Source organism: Ctenopharyngodon idella, chromosome 24 (assembly GCF_019924925.1).
Source record: "Ctenopharyngodon idella isolate HZGC_01 chromosome 24, HZGC01, whole genome shotgun sequence".
NCBI classification, from domain to species: domain Eukaryota; kingdom Metazoa; phylum Chordata; class Actinopteri; order Cypriniformes; family Xenocyprididae; genus Ctenopharyngodon; species Ctenopharyngodon idella.
The window spans coordinates 16,561,775-16,589,334 of record NC_067243.1 but is presented as its reverse complement, the minus strand read 5'-3'; the positions used below and the strand labels follow the sequence as shown (position 1 = coordinate 16,589,334).

At 38.0% G+C, this 27,560-nt stretch overlaps 1 protein-coding gene across 1 annotated transcript in view; it reads left to right on the top strand.

Annotated features, from left to right (window-relative positions):
* Nucleotides 1–26,922, top strand: part of tmtc3 (transmembrane O-mannosyltransferase targeting cadherins 3) — a 43,338-nt gene extending 16,416 nt beyond the window's left edge. The window contains 9 exon segments of the mRNA XM_051883960.1: nt 5,604–5,856; nt 11,639–11,787; nt 11,878–11,998; nt 12,232–12,343; nt 14,837–14,940; nt 18,492–18,661; nt 19,244–19,470; nt 22,969–23,405; nt 23,407–26,922. Of these exon segments, the coding sequence (XP_051739920.1) occupies nt 5,604–5,856; nt 11,639–11,787; nt 11,878–11,998; nt 12,232–12,343; nt 14,837–14,940; nt 18,492–18,661; nt 19,244–19,470; nt 22,969–23,405; nt 23,407–23,835 (2,002 nt within the window). The 3' untranslated portion in view covers nt 23,836–26,922.
* The last annotated feature ends 638 nt before the right edge of the window (nt 26,923–27,560 follow it).

The following is a 27,560-nucleotide window of genomic DNA, read 5'->3' as shown; positions in this document are numbered from 1 at the left end:
TTTTTTTTTTTTTTTTATTAAAAATTGCGATTGTGATTTAAAATGTGATTTTAAAAAATCCAGGTTTGCTGTGTTAAATAATTATAATAATAATAAACATGCAGCGCATCTGTTTATTTAATTTAGCCTTTGGCTGCAATTTAATTAGCCTTATCATGATTCCATTTTTTATCAGTGCAGTTAATCATGCAGCCCTACGTTACGTAGCAGTTTTGTGTTCAGCGTGGACAAATGGCTTGTAACTGGAAACTTGTCACATCAAGCACGGAGTAATGCAACATCCCGAGTGGCTTATTGCCTTCATAAAGATTTATTACTGAACATTTGGTTTTGAAAAGGAAATGGTTATGGATTCTTTCCCCAAGCCAAAATAGCATCAGATAGCAAGGGAACGATGTGACAGATGAATGCAAACATAGTATCATAGTATACGATAAGCTTTTGAAAATATGCGGAACATCATGGTGCTTTTATAAACATCAACAGCCTGGCTCTGACTCTCGGACTGAACTTGATGATCTATATATCAGCTGATCTGTAACCGCCCTATAGGAGTCCTCAGATAGTGATCAACTCCGCCCCCTCTTAAACAAAAGAAGCATCCAAGAGCTCCATCTAAAATGCCTAGACACACTCCTGTCCTCTGATCATCATCCCCATGGAAGTTGATTTGGATCTGAGGGAAAAATCCTTTTGGATTTGTCACGGAAGCAATCGCTAATCCCAGGACATAATCCACCGACTGTCTCCGACTGTCTGAATTAGTGTTATCGCACGGCTCTCTAGAGACATAATACACTGGATTAACATACTTTCTAAGTATATTTTGTCCCTGTGTTGTATTTGGGAATGTTGTGATAATGTTGGAATGCCCCAGCCAAAACAAAAACATTCTTCTTCCAAGAGATTGGATTTATGACAGGGTTGTGCAAAGGCTTTTATTGGGTTTTTAATACTTGCAGTTGGCTCTCCCACCCTTCAAACCTCTCTCCCAAAACACACCCCTCTGTGAAAGCCAAGTGATAAACTTAGGTTTGTGTCCATTTCAAACAGCGGAAATATTTTGCCTTTGGAAAATATTAGTTTCGAGCTTGAAAGGAGGAACATAAATGTAGCAAGTGTTTGTTAGTGAAGACTGAAAGCCCATGTCAGTGGTCTGCTCTTCTTATTTTTTTTTTTAAGTGTTTTATTAATGCTTGTATGGTAGCGCATGACACTATCAATAGCAAGGTTATGGGTTTAAATCCCAGGGAGCATGTGTGCTGATATTTATGTTAAACGCGCTGCCAAATGAATGTTTTTAATTAAATCAAGATGCTTTAATTTCCTGTTAATGGCTGTTCATAATCATTATTAACGAGACAGAGAGTGTTGCTGTTTAATGCGGTAAAGGCCACCATCTTTGAATGCTTGTGATTCAGAGAGCACCAACACTTATTTTAATCCGTTTTGTGAGTCTTCAATCAGAGTTAATGGCCTGTTGCCACAGATCAGTGTTGCCAACTTGGCAGCATCGTTGTTTTGGTGACTTTTTTTTAGCTGCCTGATGCCTATCATTCTGTCTGGCTGTTTTTCAGTGTGGCTTGGACCCTTTTAAATCTCTCTGTGGTTTTACATGCACACGGAACAAGATGCATTGCAGAATAAAGGTCATGGGATGAATTTAACAACAAACAAAAAAATGCTCTAAATTAATGCCCTAAAGAATAAAAAAAATTTTTTTGTTTTTACTTGCTTGGAAATATCTTGCAGTATTATGATCTGAACACTGATATTCTGATATGAAATATGTCGTAGCGTTGCAGTGTGAACAAGTGTGAACTTGAATTTTGTGTGTACTTTTTTTAATAGAATTCTTTGAATAGTGTGTAAAACCGCTTTTCCACTGGAGTTACCCATAACAATTTGTTCCAGGAACTTTTCCCCCAGACCTGTTGCTGTCTGCGTTTCCATCGCAGTCTAAAGTACCATAATGAGTCCAGTGATGTAGGATTGGCCGAGATTTTCCAGTTCCCGCTGGATTTCGCCCCCTGCATATAAGCTTACTAAAGCCTGAACCTTGTCATCGTTCCATTGGTCGTATTTTTTAAAACTCCGTTGTTGATTCAAATAGCAAACAACTCTTACTGCATGCACCGCAACAGACTTTTAAAAATGGTTGTTGAAATAAAATGCTGTGTGGAGTCAACCAATCAGCATGTTCAGCGCCCAAGTCCCACCCCCGAAAGTTACGAAACTTTGAAAAAATACTACCTCGCGAGCAGGGAATTTCTGAGGGGGAAATGTTTACCTGGAACTTAATTTAGACCCTGGTTCCTGTGGTCGAAACACACCGAGTACCACCCCAAAGTCCCTAGGTCACTGCTTAAATGGCTGAATTTAATTTGGAATGATGTGAATTTTACTGAATTGCAATTTCTATTTTCAAGACTTTAAAAAAAAAAAAAAAAAAAAAAAATTCAAATTCTTACATTTGAATTCCTGTTTGCAACCTCAATACTAGGGATGTGCAACAGCGACCGAGTACTTGAGTACTCGACCGTGACAGCGACGATCGATCATGTAAACGATGATCGAAATGTATTTTTTCTTTTTTCTCCTGATTGGTTATAGTAGCACTTTGGGCGGCGCCCTGAGCTCTGATTGTTTAGCTTTCCACAGCATGCGTCAAAAGACGTGAGAAGTGAGAGAATGGCCTCGAATCACGTAGTGATGTCTAGTTTCACTTTGACAAGATAGATGAAAATACAGTTCAGTGCAAGCTGTGCAGCGCCAAGCTTTTATCTTGTGCTGAAAATATCCTTTCAATTCTATTCATAATTAATTTAGCAATAATCATCAGTGATTTTCATACTGTAAAATAACATTTTGGTTGATCAGAAAGTGCAAATTGAATCCAAAATATTGCTGAAATATTAGTGACACTTTTTAAAGCACAATCGGAGTTACACTTTCGGTCAAGCTCACGTTTGCATTCGCAAACCTTTTGCAGATGAAAGTTGTAATAGCTACATCTGATTAATCTAATATAGGATGCATTGGGTCGGAATATCAACATTTACCCATTTTTTTTACCCGTTTACCCGTTATTCAGCGCGCTGTCGTGAAAGCGCGCGCACTCTCTCTCTCTCTCTCGCTCTCTCTTGCGCTATAGCGTGTAACTTAAAGTTCACTGGCATTTGCATCCTTTTGTGCCGATACAAGTTGTAATGTTACTTCTATATTATGTATCTACTTTATCTGATTAATATCGTAGGATGTGTCATAGAACGGGCTTCAGTTTATTGGCGTCACTCACCTCAGGCGGCTGTTCCTTTTAGATGCTTCCTTATTAAAAACATTGCTGCGTCACAATCAAACACTGCTCTAATCACGTTTTCACAGACAGGTTTTAATGTCATATTTTTATTTTTAACATTCATTTTCCTAACAGTCTTCAGATATTTTCATTATCTCCATGACGGCAATGCCCCGCGCACGCCCCGCCCCCCGAATACTCGATTAACTGTTTTTGAAACCTATCGATGATCGAAATGAAAAATTGCCAAAAATGCCCATCCCTACTCATACAAATTCAGGAATTGGACTGGAATTTAAAAAGCATTTTCAGTTCAATACTGAATAGAAGAGCTACATAATTCTGGATAAACTGAGAATCAATTTTTTTTTTTTTTTTTTTTTAAATAGATATCACGATTCTCCCATGATTTTGAATAGACAACTAAAAATAACATGTAATTTACTAGAGGTTTCTTACAAAATGTTATTTGCTGCAGTCTATTTAAAATAATAATAATAATAATTTGAATAAATTTTTAAAATCGGTTTGAATGAATGATTCAATGACTCATTCATAAATACTTCCCTTGTTTCATTAATGAATCTCTTGAATAAATGATTCAATGATAAATACATTATGGCTGCGTCCAAAAACTTATCAGGCAGTGACTTTGTAGGCAGTATTTGCGCACAAAGGTACCTCAAGAACCTGATGTTGGACTGACTTCTGAGGCAGCGTAATGGTTTAATGATCTACAGCAAAATAGAGCGAGCTTTGGTGATAACGAAGCAAATATTTAATTACTAAAATGGTAATTCTCGCTAGAAATTACATCAGAAGTGTAAAACGTTTGTCAAAAACATACCTTTACAAACAAACTGACCACCAACCGCAACTTTCAGATGCCATCTTTATTTTTTAGCTCAACTGTCACAAAGTGGAAAGCACAGAATTGTAGGATATCAAAGGCAGCCAAGGATATGTCTATGTTGCCTTCAAATATTGATCAGATGAAGGTTTCTCAGGAGACAGGAAGTGAACCCAACATTGGATTTGGATGTACCTTGGAATGCATCCTCCAAAGGCAGCATTTTTAAGCTTTTGGTCACAGCCTAGGTGTGTTCGACTTAAAGCGGTATTGCACAGACCGATCAGTGTATGATATCAATGTACCGTGAGAGCGATTAGAGAGCAGACGGCTTCTTATGCTTTCAAATCGCTCGTGTGGTATTTTGTCATACACCAATCGCTCTGCGCAGTGCCACTTCAAGACAAGCTCACCAATTGTCTAAGAAGCACTTGTCGTCAGACTCGCCACCTACTGGTGTAACGATGTAATTGATACAATCTTTAATTGAAGCGTCAAACTACTTTCAAAAGGTGATTTACTCTTTTATTTATGTGCTTTTTGTGCCTTTATTCAGAGAGGACAGTAGAGAGCAGACAGGAAAGCATTGGGTGGAGAGCATTGGGTGGAGCATTGGGGTAGGATCTCGAGACGGGAATCGGGTCCATAGGTCGGCGTTCTAATCACTAGGCTATCGGTGCCGAAGATTTACTCTATTTTGATCGCTACCATAGACAACAGTGTTTATATCCAAACTATAAACTATATCTCAGTACTTCTGTAGTAATTTGAATTATTGTAACACAGAAATAATGACTCAAATAAGACTGAAACTGTTGCACTGCGTAAACACAAATTTGAATATTCCGCTGTGATTGTACTTGTCAAAGGTTTCATAGACATAGCCGAATTTAGTTCACAATCTTTTAACGATTAATCGTGCAGCTCTACTGAATAGTGTAGAATTTCAGTTCAAGTTGTGTTTAGTTCTCTTCAGCCATTCAGATCTACACAATGAGGCACAGTTGTGTTTTATTGAACTTAGACCTATGAAATTATATTTATGATAGTAGTTATTGGTTCACAAGCACAGTACTAACACAAGAACCTAAACTTGCACTTTAACAAACAATTATTAGAGTAGTTCACCAGTCATTCTTGATATCTGAAAGGAAAATAAAAAATATGCTGTGAAATGTTAAATATCTTATAAGTATTGCCTTGTAAGAAAAACTTTTATTCTGAGTTTGAGCCACAACGGTTGTTGAACTAATCTCCAGCAAAATGAAAATGAAAATGAGTTAAGCCAATAGAAAATTTTTTAGCTGATTAATTGATTTGGTGAAACACAAAACCAGCCTTTTCATATCTGTATTTCTCTTATCAATGAAACCTTTTCAAAATGAATAGTGTCTCTTAGCGCAGTATGTCTTAATAGAGAGGAGTACTCATTAATTTTTTCCCATCTTTCATCAGGTTTGATAATCCAGCTGCTGTCAGCTCCACCCCAACCAGGCAGCTGACCTTTAACTACCTCCTGCCAGTAAATGCCTGGCTGCTGCTCAACCCCTCTGAGCTGTGTTGTGACTGGACGATGGGCACTATTCCCTTGGTGGAGTCCCTGCTGGACCCTCGCAACTTTGCCACGTTGGCATTTTATGGCTTGCTGAGCTTCCTGGCTTATCACAGCCTTTGGTACGGCCACAGTTCTGCCAAGATCGTCATGATGGTATGTTTGTGGGTGGGGCTTATGGAAATTTGCATTATGTGTGATCTGAAAGAACAAAAAGTTCTAAATGGGTTCTTCAAATGTCATTTTGAACTTTTTGTTTAGTGAAGATGCATGTCTGTAACCACAAACTGAATGAGAAGATGCTGATTCTTGTGTTTTTATTATGGTTTCTATATAAACGCACAAAAAAAATAGTTTATTCAGAAACATTTTGAAATAATACTGGCCTTATTTGCAGTCTGTCAGAAACAATTTAGGGGTGTTTTCATCCATACTGGATGACCCATGCACATGAACTGGTTTCCCAGAATCCAAGTAAACCTAATCCTGAATTAAGTATTCCTCATAGTATCGTGTAAGTTAAGACGATCATGATGTGAAAGAAAATCGAAGAACTAGTGATGTGAGACATATCTGCTTCAATGGCATCACACTAATGACAGAGAACATGATGATGGTGGTTACAAATTATTAGAAACTCGCTGGGTATCCCTTAAAGTCCCTTTGATGTAAGTCAATCCACTCAAAGGCCATCTTGGCAACGTCACACACAGCTATTTTCCATGTTGGCAATTGGCAGAACAGCTTCTATACACGTGAATCTCCAAAACTGGTCAGATTAACCACACTTTTGCCACATTAGGCTGTGCCCGTGAATTGACATAATTTACTGGACATAAATGTTTCTTAATTTTGCATAAGTTTAAAAATATGTTTTCGTCATTGGCAGGAGAATTGAGAATTTGATAATTTTGCATTGTTTTATTTCAAAATATTTATTTGCCAATGGCGAGTGAATTAGGAAATTTAACTGCCATAAATGTTGCTTAAAGGGTTAGTTCACCCAAAAATGAAAATTCTGTCATTAATTACTCACCCTCATGTCGTTCCACACCCTTAAGACCTTCATTCATCTTCAGAACACAAATTAAGATATTTTTCATAAAATCTGATGGCTCAGTGAGGCCTCCATTGCCAGCAAGATAATTAACACTTTCAGATGCCCAGAAAGCTACTAAAGACATATTTAAAACAGTTCATGTGACTACAGTTGTTCTACCTTAATGTTATGAAGTGACGAAAATACTTTTTGTGCGCCAAAAAAACAAAGAACGACTTTATTCAGCAATATCTAGTGATGGGTGATTTCAAAACACTGCTTCATAAAGCTTCGAAGCTTTACGAATCTTTTGTTTGGAATCAGTGGTTCGGAGCGTAACGAGGCTTCTTTACCGTCATAAGTGTTTCGAAATTTCAATGGTTCACCACTGGGGCGCGTGACTTTGGCAGTTTGATACGCGCTCCGAGCCACTAATTCGAAACAAAAGATTCGTGAAGCTTCATGAAGCAGTGTTTTGAAATCGCCCATCACTAGATATTGTTGAATAAAATCGTTTTTTTTTGGCGCACTAAAAGTATTCTCGTCGCTTCATAACATTAAGGTTGGACAACTGTAGTCACATGAACTGTTTTAAATATGTCTTTAGTAGCTTTCTGGGCATTGAAAGTGTTAATTATCTTGCTGTCAATGGAGGCCTCACTGAGCCATCGGATTTTATCAAAAATATCTTAATTTGTGTTCTGAAGATGAACGAAGGTCTTAAGGGTGTGGAACGACATGAGGGTGAGTAATTAATGAGAATTTTCATTTTTGAGTGAACTAACCCAAAAAACCTAACCTAATTATTTTTTATATTGAGCCATTTTTCCTTGCTTATTTTTGACCGACGGCACACTCGCAACATTATATACTAAATCAGCACACCTCCATGAGTCCATAGATGAATCATTTTGGGTGCCCCATTTTTTTTTTTTCTTAGTCTGAAGAACATTTTTCATTGTTCCATGGATTTTAGAGGTTCTTCATGAAACCATAGATGCCAATAAAGAACGTTTATTTTTTGACAAAAAAGACATTGTTAATTTGAGGAATTTTCTGTGTATGCGTCACCACATGGAGAAAATAAACTTAAGGCATCCTAGATAAACTTCTCATGGTATTTTTTCAACTAAAATACAAATGTATTGTTTAGATTTGAATCGATTGTGTCACTTCATCAATAAGCTCTTGTTCTCTTTTCCATTTAAACAAAGTATTATATTGCAGTTCTTTAAGTTTCTGCCCAACTGGTGCACTACTCCATTTTACATCCTCGTCAAAGCCAGTTTTTCTCTCATTTGGTGCTTGGCGGGTGAATTAATTTTGGATCCTGTTTGTCAGGATTATGTTTCAATCAGATCAAATCAGTAATACAATCTGACAACATAATTTTTGCTATTGAGGCTCAAATCACTCTATAGAGACGCAATCTGGTGGAAACTAAAAGTAGCTCATGCCTCAATCAAAAAGGCAATTGGCTGTTTTAAGTTAAAGAAGACACTTAATGTCTAGAAATGCATGTGCGTCATAACTTTCATTATAAACAGATGGTAATTACAACCCATAATGGTACATTTATGGGCAAGGTATTAATCATTGAGTTGCACTTATAAAATGTTCACACTATTTCACACCCACAGTGCAGTGCCTTCCGGACCTTCTTTTTTTACCGCTCCTTGAAACTGTCTCAACTCACAGTGAATGATTAATGTCGTCTGTCTGAACACACAGATTTCCTCCTCACTGAACCTTTGCGACTACGTGTATTTCATGTTTTTAAACGTTTAGTCTCGCACAACATTTTCTTCTTCTCAATTTACAGCCAAAAGAACTGTGTTTTTTCCATCCGCCATAAAAGATGTTATCGTCTTATAGTCTGGCACTGCAGCTCTAATGTCTACATATGTTCAACCACTGACTGATTCCACGCTCTCAAGAGTTCACAATGTCACAGTTGAAATCCCCTCGTCTTGTGTGTGCAGCTCTCCACTCATTTGTTGTGTAACAGCGGCAAGAATTCTTCATCCGAGTCTCCACGCGCTGTCAACAGAGTTTGGTGAACTTCCTCACTCTGTTGGCAGAGGCCACCCTTCCAGATCGGGGGGCCACAAATCATTAGCGGACAATGCGCAAAGAAGACGACGGGGGGTTGGGCATTAACATTTTGCTCTGATCGCTGTGGTTAGGAGACAGAGAACAGGTTGCATGAGGATATTGGTCCGAATCTGTTTTACTTGGCCATGGTTAGTTATTTTAATGATTCCCTGTGCGCAGACCCTCGACACTCACTCTGAGCAAACAGGAAACACTTTTGTTGTGAAAGTTTGGCTAATTTGACTGTGAAGGTTTTTTTTTCTACGTTGCATGTTCCAAAGCAACCAAACAGCACCCAGCGCCGCAGCTTGATAACCACAGACAAAGCTCTTGTTTGTGTAGAAACTTCTTTCATCATGATTGATTTTGGCCTCTGAAGCATCAAGCAAATTGGATAAATATGATGTTCCCCGTACTGCTGCTTTCGGCTCTGTTAAATCCACCCCTGCGTAAGCAATGCCTGACGGTTTGGTTCTTGACGTACTCTGAAGCTGCTGCCAAAACCAATTTCTGCGATTGACTTTCAAGACCGCACAATGCGAGATAAATGCCCCTGTTTTTTGGGATGGCGCGATTTTAAAAAGACTTCTCTATATGATATCCTGCGGTTTACTTGATGATAAACTAATAAATTTGAGCGTGCTTTGAAAAGTGACTCTTCTGCTAATAAAAAGGGAGAGATTAGTCGTAGCTAGACGAAACAAAATTACTTTGTTCTTCAAAACAGGGTGTCCAAGGGCTGTGCCCTTGCAGGGGTTCAGTGTTTCAAAAAATCCTGATCCATCACCTTGTCACAAGGTGCTTTTCGTAAATAAAACCTATAATCCCAACCTTACATCTTGCGGCCTGGCATGCATTGTGCAAGACAGGCGTGTTTGCTTGTGATTATGATGAGAAGGACCATGTTTGAGGAGCACTGCAATTACATGTTCTCATTTGCGTTGAATCAATCATATCTGTTTGAACATTTTCACCATTCAGAGAAATTGGACCATCGTGATTATGTAGCTCGCTAGTTTTCTTGCACTTGTCCTACAGGTCATTCGTGTATAATTGGGTTTAGTTCCAGATTAATCAAACTCATGGTCTTGGTTTCAGACAAAGCTTTATGAAACCAGAGTGATTAGCATTCAGACCTGCACAAGCTTGTCTGAACCAAACAATGAGAACATTTAAATCTAAGATTTTTTTTTTTGCTTATTGAGTTTCTTGGTTTACTGGGTCATTTTTGTGCCCACTCAGGGTTGCCACTTAGACAAATCCCTGACTGGATGCAGGACCAACTGGCGTTTATACTTCCTCTCATTAGATTTCAAAGAGAGGTGAAAAACAGGCCATTTCATTGTTGAATGGTCAATGAACACTTTCCTGTATTGGGATATGGACTGTGTTTAAAGGCTTGATAGTCTTGAGAAACATTTGATTCACAAACTTCAGATGTCAGTGTGACTTTTAGACATCATCTGTATACCAAATAGTATTTTATACCTTGACATCTTAATGCAAGTTAATGATCTTTTATGTTGTTTCAAACCTGACTTCTTTCATGACTTTCTTCTGTGGAACACAACAGGAGTCATTTTGAATAAAGTACTGGTTTAAGTTTTGGTAAACTCACTGATTCAAATATTATCAGTGAACAATGAATCAAATTTTGGTTTGTTCCTCACACAGAGCTATTGTATGACTTCAAAAGACTTAAAGGGTTAGTTCGCACAAAAATGAAATTTCTGTCATTAATTTTATCCCCCATAAAAAGCAACGAAATTACCACATTCAAGGTCCAGACAAGTAGTAAAGACATCGTTAAAATAGTCAATGTGACTACAGTGGTTTAACCTTAATGTTATGAAGCGACGATAATACATTTTGTGAGGAAAAACAAAACAAAAATAGCAACTTTATTCAACAATTTCTACTCTGTCATATGCAGTTTACATTGAAGACACATTGCAGAGCTTATGTGTTTACGTCCTAACACCGGCTCTGTATTGGTCGTTATTTTTTTGTTTTTGCACACAGTATTCTCGTCACTTCATAACTTTAAGGTTAAACCACTGTAGTCACGTTGACTATTTTAACAATATCTTTACTACTTTTCTGGACCTTGAATGTGGTAATTTCGTTGCTTTCTATGGGAGATAAAAAAAAAAAAAAAAAAAAAACCTCTCGGATTTCATCAAAAATATCTTAATTTGTGTTCTGAAGATGAACGAAGGTCTTACGGGTGTGGAACGACATGAGGGTGAGTAATTAATGACAGAAATTTCATTTTTGGGTGATATAGTAATGTAGCACACAAGTCATTTTCACGGTACTTTTGCATCCTTTTTGAAGCTTGAAAGCTCCAGTCTAGGCGACCAAAGAGCAGCCGGCACATTATTCAAAATCTCTTTTTGTGCTTCACAAAAGAAAGAAAAGATCAGATTTTTCTCCTTTCCCCCCCCCATTACTGCTTTTACTATAACGCGTTCTCCTTGGGATAGACCCCCTGGTCATGAGCTCAAACATCCCATGTAATTTACTGTGTTATTGCTGAAGATGAAAGGAAGTTATGTAAATAACCCATGATAAATGTCTCCAGAAGGCATCTAAGATATGAGCTGTGCTTTTAGATAGTTTATTCACTGTTGTGAAAGTATTTTGTTCGGTGTGAAAAATTACATAGTACTACTTCTTTCTTTATTAACTGATTAATGCACTTCCTTTGAAAGCAAGAAATGTGTATGCAAATTGCATACACATTGATCTGTTCCTTTAATACAAATATTTTATTTATTTCTCTGGTCTTTTTGTCTCCTTTAGGCATTGTCTCTGATTGTCCTTCCTTTCATTCCTGCATCCAACCTGTTTTTCCCTGTGGGCTTTGTTGTTGCCGAAAGGGTCCTGTATGTGCCTAGCATGGGATTTTGTGTTTTGGTGGCCCATGGGTTCAAACTCCTGTCCCAAAGAGGGTAAACGTCCTCTGATCAAATCCTTATACTTTATTTTCTTCGAGTGACTTGTTCAGAGACTCATTCTCTCTTTTTTGTGATGTTATCCAGAGGCCTAAAGAAAATGTCTTGGTTGCTCATGGGAGTTCTTCTAACAACACACGCCTTGAAGACTTTCAACAGAAACTGGGACTGGGAGTCCGAATACACGCTTTTTACATCTGCACTGAAAGTATGAACACGTCCAAGGACACATTATTCATTTATAGATGCACATCTGGCCACAGGCTCATACATATTATTTGCTTGTGTTTTGAGATCTTTACTTTAAATAAATCCAGCTCACTGTCTTATATCAAAGGACGAGTCCAGACGTTAACAAGAGTACAATGAAATGATGTCTGAAAAATGATTAGTAATGTCAGCCTGGTATGCCTAAATCATTTAAAAATTGTTTTCCTCCAGGTGAACAGGAACAATGCCAAACTCTGGAACAATGTCGGACATGCTTTGGAGAATCAGAACAGTTACGAGAGAGCTTTGAGATACTTCCTTCAGGCCACAAAAGTGCAACCAGGTAATTGATTCAACCGGGTAATCATTTTAAGGTTACCTAATAAGCATCTTTAAAGTAAACGTGATCATTTCACTCTCGTAATTATGCATGAAATGGGATATTCAGTGAGAAAAAATGTAGACTGTTTATCCATTGGGAATTTATCAGAGTTGGCATTACATTCTGATAATAGAGCCAGACTGAATGCCTAATTAGCCGTTTGATTGTTGGCTATCATTCAATAGCCCACACGGACTTAATGACATCAGCAGAAAAGTAAGTCATTTTAGAGGAAGAGCAAGTTGTTGCATTTTAAAGGGATAGTTCACCCCAAAATTAAAAAAATTCTGTGAGTAATTACTCACCCTCATGGCGTTCCACACCCGTAAGACCTTCTTCGGAACACAAATTAAGATATTTCTGATGAAATCCGATGGCTCAGTGAGGCCTCCATTGTTAGCAAGACAATTAACACTTTCAGATGCCCAGAAAGCTACTAAAGACATATTTAAAACAGTTCCAGTGGTTCAACCTGTTATGAAGCGACGAGAATACTTTTTGTGCGCCAAAATAACTTCATTCAACAATATCTAGTGATGGGCGATTTCAAAACACTGCTTCATGAAGCTTCAAAGCTTTACGAATCTTTTGTTTTGAATCAGTGGTTCGGAGCGTGTATCAAACTGCCAAAGTCACGCCCCCCAGTGGTACACCATTGAAATTTCGAAACACTTATGACGTAACGAAGCCTCGTTTAATGAAATCACGTGACTTTGGCAGTTTGATACGCACTCTGAACCACTGATTCGAAACAAAATATTTGTATAGCTTCGAAGCTTCATGAAGCAGTGTTTTGAAATCGCCCATCACTAGATGTTGAATAAAGTTATTTTGTTTTTTGGCGCACAAAAAGTATTCTCGTCACTTCATAACATTAAGGTTGAACCACTGTAGTCACAGGAACTATAGAGGCCTCACCGAGCCATTGGAATTTATGAAAAAAATCTTAATTTGTGTTTAGAAGATGAACGAAGGTCTTACGAGTGTGGAACAACATGAGGGTGAGTAATTAATGACAGAATTTTCATTTTTGGGTGAACTAACCCTTTAATTAAAGACCATTAAAGGGACAATTCACCCAAAAATGAAAATTGTCATTGTTTACTCAACTTTAAGTTGTTCCAAACCTTCTTTCTTCTGCTGAACACAACAGAAGATATTTTGAAGAAAATCAGTAGCCAAACAGTTGATGGGCCCCATTGACTTCCATAGTATTTTTTTTTTCCATACTATGGACGTCAAAGGGGTCCATCAACTGTTTGGTTAACCATATTTTTCAAAATATCTTTTGTCTTCAGCAGAAGAAAGAAATTTATACAGGTTTGGAAAAACTTAAGGGTGAGTAAATGAAAGAATTTTCATTTTTGGGTGAACTATCCCTTTAACAAAAGTAAATGAGGTCAGTTATATTTTCATTCTTACTTGAAGTTGTTTCAGGGAGTCATTTTAGGCAAAACTGGTAATGATAAGTGACAGTTTGTCTTTGGGAATGATTTTGCACCACATTGTTTTTCACAGACACAAAATACTAAAAAGACTTCCATTCATAATATTTCCATCAGTTCTTTTAAAAATATTGGCAGAGGAAGTTAACATGGAGCCTATTTTAAACAAAACTCTCCATTGGATATATTGTTTTAGGGAGGTGTGGGAAATTCTGCCTTATTATTATAAGTATGGAGGCGTGTTAGTAAGGACAATTTCAAATTTTGTATAAGCTAACAAGAAGTAGTTTATGTAGTATTTCATGGGACTGTATGAAAATACTGGCGTATAAAACTATTTTCGCACTTTAGTGTCTTGAGAATATGTGGATTTAAGAATTTGATGTGAGAAGATGAGGATTTAGGTTTTGTATTTGCTCTACTGTATCGTCAGGCTACCTGTGAGGAAGATGGCTGTGGCTGCCAAAGGCATTAAACTATTGACTTTAATTGTTTAAGTTATGTTGGTTTATTAAGCTAACATGACTTGAGAGATCCACCACCCAAGATGTGTTTTTCCCAGATTAACTCTGTAAGCACATTTAATGGATGAGGAAATCCTGGGCAGGCTATCTGTACACATCAGTTAGCTTTTCATAACAAAAACTCTATACCGCTTCAGTTTGATCAAAAGTTTCTCAGAAAATGCTGGTAGCATTATCAGTTTTGCACATCGAAACCTACTGACGCTGATGGTTAGCTCTCTGTTGTTCGAGGTTACGTGGGCCACATGGCTATAAAAGGTTGTAAAGGGAGAGCTTTCACAGGAGGTGCTTTTCCTCTTCCTGGTCTTTCCTGCCGATTTCTTGTCCCAAATGTGTATTAAACTGGTCAGCTGCCTGTAACTGTTATTATTTGTTGCACTCAAGCTGTAGAATTCACATTCCACTATGTACTCTGTCTTTGAGGTTTAGTCTGTGCTATTTCCTTGATTTATGACTCCATACTAAACATTGCATCCCCTTCTAAGATGACATTGGGGCCCACATGAACGTCGGGAGAACCTACAAGAACCTAAACAGGTCCAGAGAGGCAGAGGAGGCATATCTAATTGCAAAATCCCTTATGCCACAGGTATGAAAAACAGAAAAAAGAGAGAGATTTTGTTATATTTAGATTGTCAACAAACTTTGACATGAACGCTAAAACACTTTTACTATAAATTTTAACTTAAGATCTTGATGTTGATTGACCATGTTTTTTGTTGACTACCTAGCTTTATCAAGTGCATCGTCCAACCATAATAATCTTCTAAGCAGTCTTCTGTGTTTATTGGTAGTTTTCATTTCGGTTCAGAAATGACTTGTAGTCTATCACACGAAAACCTGTTTCCTCCTTTCCTGTTTTCCTCACCTACTGCATTCCCCTTAGCCGTATTATCTTTCATTTATCTCAAGATAAACTATCACTGCCTGAATGTTACAAAACCCAACAAGCTCATCTGTAATTTTAAAGAAGGTAATCAAAATTTAGGGGATGTTTTGGTCTATGAGTTATTGGCTCATAGGGACTGTTAAAAGGTCTGCGATCTTGTTCCACCTTTCTCTCTTTTCTTCAAATAAAAGTCTAAAAAAATACTTAAACTGAATAACTAATAGTTTGTGGCTTTTAGTCCGTCATTTATCAATGATGAAAACAGTTGCTGCTAAATATTTTTGTGGAAACATGACATTTTTCAGGATTCTTTGAATAGAAAGTAAAAAAAAAAAAATGCATTTATTTGAAACGTAAACCTTTTGTTACATTATAAACGTCTTTATTGTCACTTTTGATCAATTTAATGTATCCTTTCTGAATAGGGTGACCACCTAGTTATTGCTCTGTTGCAGGACAGTTAAATGTGATTTTGCAGGACAATGCGAGACGTGTGTGAGAGATAAATGTACTACTATTATACTATGTAAATATTGATTTACATTAGTTGGAAAGTTTATTTTCACATTGGATCATAATAATTGTTAATTGTGACCGGCTCTGTGACGATGACTCAATTGACCCTTCGCCAGGAGTTTGATTGACAAGCGATCTAACCAGTCATAACGCCGAATCCGCCATTTTGTCCGACAAAGCAGTCAGGAGTTAGAAGATTAACCTCGGTGGACTTGAATTTGAAAAATGGTATGTACTGACGTCTTTCCGCGTTTGAAACAACATTCCTTCTGATGTTCATTCATGTTTATTTGATGCTATAAATTAACTAGTAGGAAGAGATGATTGGTTCACGAGCCGCTTGAACTGAGGCGCTACAGCAATCTGTCACGACACATTAAAGAGCCACAAAACAGATTTTATTGTTCAAATTTCTTAAAAAATTACAGTTTGAAAGCTGGGACTTTGTTTAATATCATAAGTAACCTGCTCTGTCTTGTCTGTCGACGTGTTGTCAGTGTCCTCTTTGCTCCGCGATGTATTTTCACTCTGTGTGGCATGACAGCGCCATGGCTTGTCGGACAAAGCAACAGTAACTAAGGGGGCGGGTCTTTGCGAAGGGTCAATTTGGCCGGGTTCGAGTGATGCAATGTAATTTAATCTATGGGACCTATTCAGTCTACTAAATGTAATGAACTGAGTAACAGGGCTAGTAGGTAAAAATCACATTTTATACTAAAATAAAATTGTCTTCCACACTACTTATTACTGGGTTATCATCGTTCTAAGCACCGCTTTTAACTTGTAAATAAGTTTTCAACTAAAAACGGAAAACTTTTTATGCGCTTTGGCCGTTCATTTACACGACAACAGTGTTTTGGTGGCCCGAAAATGCAAACATTTGAAAACAGGTTTCAAAGTGCAAGTTTTTGAAAACGGTCTCCGTGTAAACAATAAAAACGCGGATCTGTGAAAACGATGATGTCATGCACATGTGCATTACATGTTCAGTCTATAGTGTTTCATCGCCATCTAATGGCCTGCCAGCAGAAAACAGCGTTTTTAGTCATTTTCACGGATTCGTATAAATGGGGATAGTTTTGACAATGGTCTCATCTGTACGCGGAAAACTCAAAGGAAAAACTTCTCAGTTTTAACCATCATTGTCGTGTAAACGTACTCTTAGAAAGTGGGGTCAGCACTGCTTTTTACCTGGGGTTATAAAACCCTGCTCTGGAGCAGGTGCTTCTGCGGTGTTAACCCCACATTGCGGTGACAAACTTGTACAGTGTGAAACGATGCGGTGTTAGAATGTTACAGCTAGACGCTTAGCAACAGACAACCAATCGCGTACTCATATTTGCCTGCTTTGGACAGTCACGGAAACGCTGCGTATTGTAAATTCAGCGTTTGAGAGGAAAAATGTCAAATGCTGACAGAAAACGTGACAATTTGATTGAAGAAGAGACTTTCATTTTTACCTTTTATAGTCCGAAATGTCCATTCAGTATAAACTCGATAGTACAGTCGGCAATACGAGGATGCGCAATGCTAGAGCTTTTATGTAAACGGGTCGTGTGCTGCGTTTATCCAATCAATGACACTGACACCACAAATATGCAAATAATAACGTTGACCCAGGGTTTAGGAATGTACAATGTGAAACGTCAGCTTATGAATACCCAGAAATGATTGTTAACCCTGGGTAAATCAGGAGCAGTGTGAAACGTGAAGCAAGATTACCCAGGATTCCATTTACCCAGGGTTTAGAATGACCCAGGGTTAACTATTTCAAGTGTGAAAAGCCCTCTTAAAGGGTTAGTTCACCCAAAAATGAAAATTCTGTCATTAATTACTCACCCTCATGTCGTTCCACACCCGTAAGACCTTCGTTCATCTTCGGAACACAAATTAAGATATTTTTGATGAAATCTGATGGCTCAGTGAGGCCTGCATTCACAGCAATGACACTTCCTCTCTCAAGATCCAGAAAGGTGCTAAAGACATATTTAAAACAGTTCATGTGAGTACAGTGGTTCAACCTTAATATTATAAAGCGACGAGAATACTTTTTGTGCGCCAAAAAAACAAAATGACTTTTCAACGGCTGATTTCAAAACACTGTTTCGAAGCTTTACGAATCTTTTGTTTCGAATCAGTGGTTCGGATCTCGTAAACAAAGCCTCGTGTACTGAAATCACGTGACTTTGGCGCTCCGAACCACTGATTCAAAACAAAAGATTCGTAAAGCTTCGAAGCATCACTAGATATTGTTAAAGTCGTTATTTTTTTTTTTTTTTTTGGCCACTCTATTCCTGAATAAAGTTATAAATCTTACTAGGAAAAAAAACTTACTGACTACAAACTTTTGAACAGTGTACGCGTTTAAAATGTACACTTTTTTTTGTTCTGAGAAAATGGACTGAAAATATTGATGATCCTGAACTGCAAAGATTTTTGTCTAATAAGATGCTCTCTGGAAAGAGATGCCATTTGCAGCTCATTAGAAAGTAAAAAATTATGGTTCATAGCTGTGATGTACCTAAAGCATATTGGCTATTTAAAAATGCTCCTTCCATATGTCTTGCCCAGTTTACTTGAAACCAATCTTATGACCTTTAACTTCACATGGATCTATATTTCATGTTGGAATGTAGAAAGAACATATTGAATATATTATTGTTATACTTAGAGTCAAATGTATGTAAATGTAAATGCTTACAACCTTGGCTGATCTTTTCAAAATACATTGGCAGATCATTCCAGGGAAGAAGTATGCAACCCGTGTGGCCCCCAACCATCTGAACGTCTACATTAACCTGGCTAACCTGATTCGGGCGAATGACTCTCGCCTGGAGGAAGCCGACCAACTCTATAGGCAGGCCATCAGCATGAGACCGGACTTCAAGCAAGCCTACATCAGTCGGCAAGTCAAAAAGGGTCAAAAATGTGTTTGTAAACTTACTGACAGTGACAAATGAAACTGAATGATTTGTAGTTCAGACAGTATTTTGGCTTTAATGAGGTTTTTGAGAGTCATGCTTATTTTTGTTAGCCCATGTTTATACTGGATGATGTTCAAGCATGTTAAGCATCGGTGTCTTACAATTTCACACCCATCCTGGACTATCCGTAAGACAATATTTCTCATAGATATGAGCTGATATTGCATGCCATAGTAAAAGAGTATTGGGTTTTTGCAGTTTTTGTTACATTTTACATAAAGTGTAAATTTACTTAGCCTTCACACTTCGTGATTTCTCTCTACATGTCTTGTCCTGTTAATGAAATGTTGATCAGATAAGCAGATTTACTGGAATGCCTTGGTTCTCATGAACGAACAAAGCAAACCAAAGAAAAAATCAAAACCTTTGTATTACTCAAACTATTTGCTAAGAAAATATCACTTAAAGAAACTGATCTTTCTTGTTATACATGTGTGTTAGATTTTCGAGATGTCCTGTGAGAGGTATTCCAAAAATGTCTTTTTGTTTCTCTCAAAACTCAGAGGGGAGCTTCTGCTGAAAATGAACAAGCCCAGCGAGGCGAAGGACGCCTACCTACGAGCGCTGGAGCTGGACCATACCAATGCAGACCTCTGGTACAATCTGGCTATTGTCAATATAGAGATGAAGGACCCCTCAGAGGCTCTGAGAAACTTTAATCGCGCGTTGGACCTGAATCCACGGCACAAACTGGCACTCTTCAACTCGGCACTTCTCATGCAAGAGTCAGGTGTGTAGGCAACGGCCATTTGAACCAAGCAATGAACTTAGCTCTGTCCCATCACCCGGTGAGCCGCCTACATAGGCTGCTGCCTTATTAGCACCTTAACCATCATAAAACCTTACAAGCAACCAATTTGCAACACTCTACAAAGGCAGCAATTTTGTATGGCACTCAAACACAAACCCCCGGTTTCACAGACAAGCCTTAAACCTAGTCCCAGACTAAAATGCATGATTGAGGTGTATTGACTGAAAGCAACTTGCACTGACATATCTTAAAATATTTTCTACACTTATATTTGTTTTTCTAAGGCACGTTAATAAAAGCTACTTAAATGCCCTAATTGAGGCCTAATCCTGGCTTAATCTAAGACCTGTCTGTGAAACCGGGCCTATATGTATAAAAAATACATTACACACCCATATTAGGTCAAGTAATAGATATATACAGAGCCCTGCACATGACATGCAGGAAAAAAAATAGCAGGCAAAATCGTGCTCACGATTTACTAATTTGTTCCCTCGATTTGCTAAATCATACGCACGATTTATAAATGGAGGGAATGAAATAGTAAATCGTGCGCACGATTTAGCAAATCCAGGGAACAAAATAGTAAATCGTGCGCACGATTTAGCAAATCGAGGGAACGAAATAGTAAATCATGCACACGATTTGGCAAATCGAGGGAACGAAATAGTAAATCGTGCACACAATTTAGCAAATAGAGGGAATGAAATAGTAAATCCTGTGCAGGATTTAGCAAATCATGGGAACGAATTAGCTAAACGTGCGCATGATTTACTTGTATGTCATGTGCGGGGCTCCAAAGACATATTTAATTTTTTTTATTTAATTTTTTTTTTATTGATACTTTTCAGAACAAAACTCTTGTCAGGACTTTGTTGTTAGCATGTTGCTAAGCTAACAGTGCTATATACAAAAAAGCATAAAAATGCATACACACAAATATTAGGACAAAAGAAAACATTTTTAATTACGCTGAGCTGTTTTTCATAGATACTTTTCAGAAAATAATAAGTTTAATTTTGCTTGTTTCATCTGTCATCTTTAATTAAAAATTAAAAGTCTTTAATTTGCCTTCTCTGTAAATTATGCATCTTTGGCTAAAAGACCCACCTTGTGAAACAGCGTTTGATTCGGGATGTGTGCCATTGATACCTTTAAAATACAGTACCAGCTGTTTAGGAAGCTCACTAGGTTCTGAATAAATAAGGTTGCAAAATACACTCCCTAATTTTTGATTTTTCAGGTCTGAGCTTCAAAAAACATTGGGTCCATTACAAGAAACATTAAGGTGCTCAATAATCTCTGTGAAAGCGACAGTTTGCTAGTTCCTGTTTGATTAACATGAGGTTAGACAAGCCAATTTTTTTTAACCTATAGATTCTTTGCGTGCCACCTGAAGGGAAGGCAACAACCTCTCACCTAATTCGGTCATGTTCCCATGCTTGAGAATATTAGCGTTTGATCCAGCAGCTATAAGTTTAAATTGAATGTGACTCATTGACCCTAACTTTGAGTTTTATGCCATTTTTTCACTCTTAACTTTGAATAGCAGAAAAGACTGATGGATTCGTGTAGTTCGAGTGAGGCATTAGTTTGTCATTTTTCTGAGATTAGCACACCTACGCTGTCGCAATGTAAATACGACGAATACAACAGCTCTATTTGCACAAGGTTTTAGGCCTCTTGTTCAGACTGTTTAATCATGTGACCGAGGATGCATGTTGCGATCAATTCAGAGGCCTGCTTGACACAACTGTTATTCTTTCATTTGGTTTTGTAGTTGTGCCCATCTATATTGGTTTTCGAATAAAAGCAGGTTTGTTTTAAATGTAACCTGCTTTCCATGGTTTCCCCACTTTTGCCCTACAGTAGTTATTCTGAACAGTCTACATGGGGTAATAAAAAGCTGACCGACGCTCCTTGCCCTCGTTCTGACCTTATTGTTGCAACATAGGATGGTGAACAATGTAGATCTTGTTACAAAGTCAAAGAACATACAGCATTGTCAGGCTTTTGGGCACATTATTTAACAATAAATAAATAAAACTTTCTAATTCCAACAAGACAAAAATGATGGCCATGCCATGACTTAAATGCATGAACATGGTTAAAGGGATAGTTCACCCAAAAATGAAAATTCTGTCATCATTTACTCACCTTCAGATAATTCCAAACCTGTATGAATGTCTTTGTTCTGCTGAACACAAAGGAAGATATTTGGAAGAATGTCAGTAACCAAGCAGATCTCGCCCCCCATTTACTACCATAGTAGGAAAAATAAATACTATGGTAGTCAATGGGGGGTGAGATCTGTTTGGTAACTGAGTAAATTATAACAGAATTTTCATTTTTGGATGAACTGTCCCTTTAATGTGGTTTAACTTAGTCTATATAACCTATGCTTTAGGATATGCAATATTTGAATTAATTGACTTTAGTTGCTCACAAGATTTGCAGCATCAAGGACATCTGGTAACATTACTCTCTTCACATTTTTTTATTTTTAATTTATTTAATTTAAAATTTTTCACTCAATACCAGTAAAATATCATGATTCTCAATACCATTTATGATAACATGGGAAAACCAAATATGCTATTAGCAATTATAAAACTGTTAGTTCCTGTCCTTGATTCTGATTGGTCAATAGGTCAATTTATCATGAATAAAACACAGCTATGACCGCTTCACCCAACGGTTCTGTGTATCACTACACAACACCCTTAGCAAACACTCTTAGCAACGTAACTGTTTGTTCTCAATTGACCCTTCGCCGGGAGTTTGATTGACAGGTGATCTAACCAATCATAACGCCGAATCGCCATTTTGTCTGACAAAGCAGTCAGGGGATTTAGTAGATTAACGTTGGTGGACTTGATATTGTTAATTGAAGTTTACTGTATTATGTAGAAGAGAAAGAGATCGAGTGAGCGAGTTTATTACCTGCATTCAGATTTAGCATTTTTTCCTTCAGGTCAGTCCTATGTTCATAATAAAATATCTGTTTAAATGTCCGATGTATTATCTTGTCCTTTTAAAAGTTAAGGGGTTTTCCCATGACTGACAGCGCTAGTCAAAGCATTTGTCAGTTGCATCTTGTTCCATATTCACAACAATTCAGTCTTTTCAATGTAAAAGTCTTCGCTACTGACTGACACACTCATAAAGACAGTCTTTGCCGCCATCTAATGGCATAATAATGTAACTTCTGTTGCTGTTCACGGTCAGGGACTATTTTTTCTGGCGGAAGGAAGGCTTTTAGTAAAAGTTTACTTCATGAAAGTTGCATTGATACATATTTTTGGCTTTAATATTTGTATTGTGTGGTAACTGTTTTATAAAAGCAATAAGGTACTCGAGGCTAGTACTGTATTGTGAATTAGTCACGGCTGAAGGGGTTGCAAGCACTCTGATACAGCACAGCCTCGAGTACCTTATTGCTTACTTAGACTAATCTCTTAATTTTCTTCTTTTTAGGCGAGGCAAAATTTCGTCCAGAAGCCAACCGTCGCTTTCTCACTTATGTGAAAGAGGAGCCGGACGATGCTAACGGCTACTTCAACCTGGGCATGTTGGCGATGGATGCTAATGAGAATGAAGAGGCCGAGCACTGGATGCGGGAGGCCATTCGACTGCAACCCGGCTTCCGCAGTGCTTTGTTTAACTTGGCTCTGCTCTACTCTCAGTCCCAACGTGAACTGGATGCTCTCCCGGTGCTTGAGGAGCTGCTGCGGTACCACCCGGAGCACGTCAAAGGCCTGATCCTCAAGGGAGACATCCTCATGAACCACCGCAAGGATACACGTGGTGCCAAGGCCTGTTTCGAACGCATCTTAAACATGGACCCCAGCAACGTGCAGGCCAAGCATAACCTCTGCGTGGTGTACTTCGAAGAACGGGAGCTCCAGCGTGCCTGAACGCTGTCTAGTGGAGACACTCGCCATGGCGCCACATGAGGAGTACATCCGGCGGCACCTCACTATTGTACGCAACAAAATGGCCGCCATGAGTGCCGCGGGGCAGCCAATTGTGCAGACAGAGGGTGATAGTGTGGCAGACAAAAAGCAAGAGCAACATCAACAGGGCAAAAAGGAGGAGGAGGAAGGGCAGGGAGTTGCTTCAGGAGCAGGGGAGGGGGCCAGGAAAGAGAAGAATTTGAGGAAATCCTCCCCCACAGACAGCGTCAGCGGCCAGGGCCATGGCCAATCAAAGAAGTTGGATGGGGGCCAGCCTGACAAGAGGACTAACAGCAAATCCACAAAAGAGATTAAAGATATAGAAAAGAAAAGGGCGGCTGCCTTGAAGAGACTGGAGGAGATTGAACGCATATTAAGCAGCGATTAACCTTGTTTATCAACCACCACACTATTTTTATATATAACTATTTAAAGCGCAAGATCGAGACTCCTATGTTTTTTTTCCCCAAATTGAGCCCTTGTTTATGCATGTTTCGTGCGCTTTAGTTTGATTGTTGTGTCTTTTATATAAGGTGGGGCATACCTCCTTTTCCGACATCTTTAATTATGTAAAGCTGTTTGGCTGAAAAGGGAAACCAGGCGTGCGTTCACAACATGCGCTGAAAAAGCACAAAATTAGGTACTTTTTTTAAAAGAAACCCTGCAAAAAATCTTATTTTATCATATCGTTTATTTATGATTGTCTATATCTGAGTCACTGGATTAGTTTGTCACTTTTGTGTGTTGATTTATCTTACCACTGGCAAGTATTACTCATAATCACAAATAAAATATTGGTATATTAGCCAGCTCATTTTATAGCAGGGCCTCTGAGTGGTCCGTCACCTAGCTTTTGGGTTTTAGCTCAGCAAACCCCTCCCCTTCTTTGCATGACATCACCGCTTTCCTCCAATTCTCTGCTGCTGTTTTGTTGATGTGTCATTATTGTTGTTGTGTTTTAGTCTCAACACCAAATGGTGTCAGAGTTTAATTATATCCTCTGACATAATCTCATTCTGAATTAGGGTCACCTCCCTTCGCCAGCCCTATTTTTACAAGCTTCTGGGATTTTTCAATATGGCTTGGATATTGTTTGGGCCTTTAATGTTTTCACAGATTGGTCATGCTTTTTATTTAGACTTTTTTTTATTTTTTATAAGGTTTTCTGCTGCTTTGAGCTCTGTTTCTTGTTCTCCCCACAAAGACCAAACAGTAGCATTACAATCAAACATTAAGCAGAAATAACTTGAAACCTTCATTTAAAGGAATAATTCACCCAAAATTCAGTCATCCTTTGCACAACCTCATGTGATTTCAAACTTGCACAACATACTTTCTTCTGTGGAACATAAGACATTTTTTTTACACCTCCTACTGTTATAAATGATGCGTCATATGGCTTCTGAGCTGTGCAATAGCTTTGTTCGACTAACAGAACCAAATTTAAGTCGTTATTCAGTGAAAATCTCGATTTAAGCTCACTTAGGCATGTTCATGAGAGAACTAGCGATGTCATTAATGATTGACTCGTTATTTTGAATCTGATCTTTTCAATGAAGCATTCAATCCAGTTCTTGTGAGTGATTTGTTTGATTCGCTGATCCAGAAAGCTACTAAAGACATATTTAAAACAGTTCATGTGACTACAGTGGTTCTACCTTAATATTATATAGCGTTGAGAATACTTTTTGTGTGCCAAAAAAACAAAATAATGACTTTTCAACAATATCTAGTGATGGGCGATTTCAAAACACTGCTTCGAAGCTTTACGAATCTTTTGTTTCGAATCAGTGGTTCGGATCGTGTAAACGAAGCCTCGTTTACTGAAATCATGTGACTTTGGCGCTCCGAACCACTGATTCGAAACAAAAGATTCGAAAAGCTTCATGAAGCAGTGTTTTGAAATCACCCATCACTAGATATTGAAAAGTCGTTATTTTATTTTTTTTGGCGCATAAAAAGTATTCTCTAACGCTGTATAATATTAAGGTAGAACCACTGTACTCACGTGAACTGTTTTAAATATGTCTTTAGTAGCTTTTTGGATCTTGAGAGGTTCAGTGACATTGCTGGCAATAGAGCCCTCACTAAGCCATCGGATTTCATCAGAAATATCTTAATTTGTTTTCCGAAGATGAACAAAGGTCTTACGGGTGTGGAACAACATGAGGGTGAGTAATTAATGACATTATTTTCACTTTTGGGTGAACTAACCCTTTAACAGCTCACAGGAAGAGAAGATTTTCCATGAATTACTAAAATTTTGGTCTGTTCCTCACACAAAGTTACCATATGTCTTCAAAAGACTTCACATATGGTACATATGTAGTCATATGGACGATGAAACTATAATGCTGCTTTTTGAAACTCTAGTCTCCATTCATTACAATTGCATTGATATGAACGAACACTACAGTTCTTAAAAAATTTTTCTTTTGTGTTGCACAGAAGAATTTGTTTTTAAGGTTTTGGTGAAGAAATGATGACAGAATTGTCATTTTTGGGTGAACGATCTCTTTAATATGGCGAGTAATATACATTTTTGTGGGTTCTTTTAGCTTTTGTTTTTGAAAATAATCACATTTTTTAAAGCTAAGATTATACGCCGATGTGTTAGTTTAGTATTTTAATGTCCTGCAGATGAACTTCAAATACATATGTTGCGCACAGTCGAATTGGGCGTATTGTTTCCTGTGGAGCTGAAACATCCATGCGCTCTCTCTGGAATCCTGTCATCGTTTTACTGTTTATTTTGAAGCCAGGCCCTGAAATATCTCCTCTGACCTTTCTGAAGAACTCAGGAAAAAAAGCTACCTGAGAGCTCACTGATCTCCTTAAAGCCCGTGAGAGTGCATTTCCATACATTCTACAACACTAGCGGTATTAACTCATATATGAAAACTCTGAGGTGTCGCATTAAAGTAATAAAGCCACTTAAAGTAGCATAATTGTCGCCTTTATCCGATTAAGTAGCGAACTCACGTAGCTCACAGTATTATCAGCTGTTTTGCCAATTGAGATGTGCTCACCCATAAAACTTGAGCGAGAAACCTGAATCACTACACCTGTTTGCTCTTTCTTTTGGCAACATGTGCATCTGAATCTTTTTTTATTTTATTGTCAGTTTGATAGTCTGTAAAGACAAATTTACATGGTTGTATCATATTAATCTTAAAATATATAGTGTTGGGAGTTCACCTCTCTCTAAAAGGTTCATATCCCACTAAATCATCTCTCTCAACTCTCATTCAGCTGTATGTGATATGTCATATTTCAAGTTTTCTTTAGCTCAGCTTGAGTCCTAATGATGTTTTAGGACCTTTTCCTCTCATGTTTACTCATGCTGTGCTTTCACCCCAAATCCCATTCTTACATCTTGATTTATAGTATTTACCTTTTTACTTGGACTAATGTTTTGACTTATGAGTGGTGGTGGGACCTACGGTTTTCCAATAAAAACAACTTACATCAGGAATGTCTTGTAAATGCAACTTTTTTTTTTTTTTTTTTATGCATTCTGGCGGCTGCAAACAATGTGTAGACCTGATCAATTTTCAATTCGCAAAATCCACACGGTCCAAAATAACTCATACACGCCTTTGATTCGTATGCTGCCCAAAGGCTTAACTGTCATTTTACTTGTTGTCAAGGCCTCAGGTTTCAGCCTTGGGCTTGTGTTGCAATAGTGCTCACCGTAATGTGATATGTGTGCAATGAAGCGCACTGCAAACAAGTGGCACTTTGTTGCATTTGTTGAACAATTTGGCATGATATTGATCTTGGTAATTAACAAATCTTTGTGTAACCCATTAACTCAAGCTGCTGGATTTTTGTGGAAATAGGCTTATGCTAAGAGAGGAAGGCCCATAACTAGGATTTGTTGAAAAACAGTGAGATCCGTCGCAAACGTAATTATGCACAGTATCTGGCAGGCAGAGGAGACTAAACCACAGGAACTTGAGCTTTGCAGAGCTCCCAGTTTAAGAAACAAGATTGTCATCACATTGACATTTGATCACACAAGATGCTTAATATGATTATGCTTTTAGTCCATGTGAGAGCACGATTTATATTATTGGATTAAAGGCTCAATGACTCTTTTGTAGTGGAAAT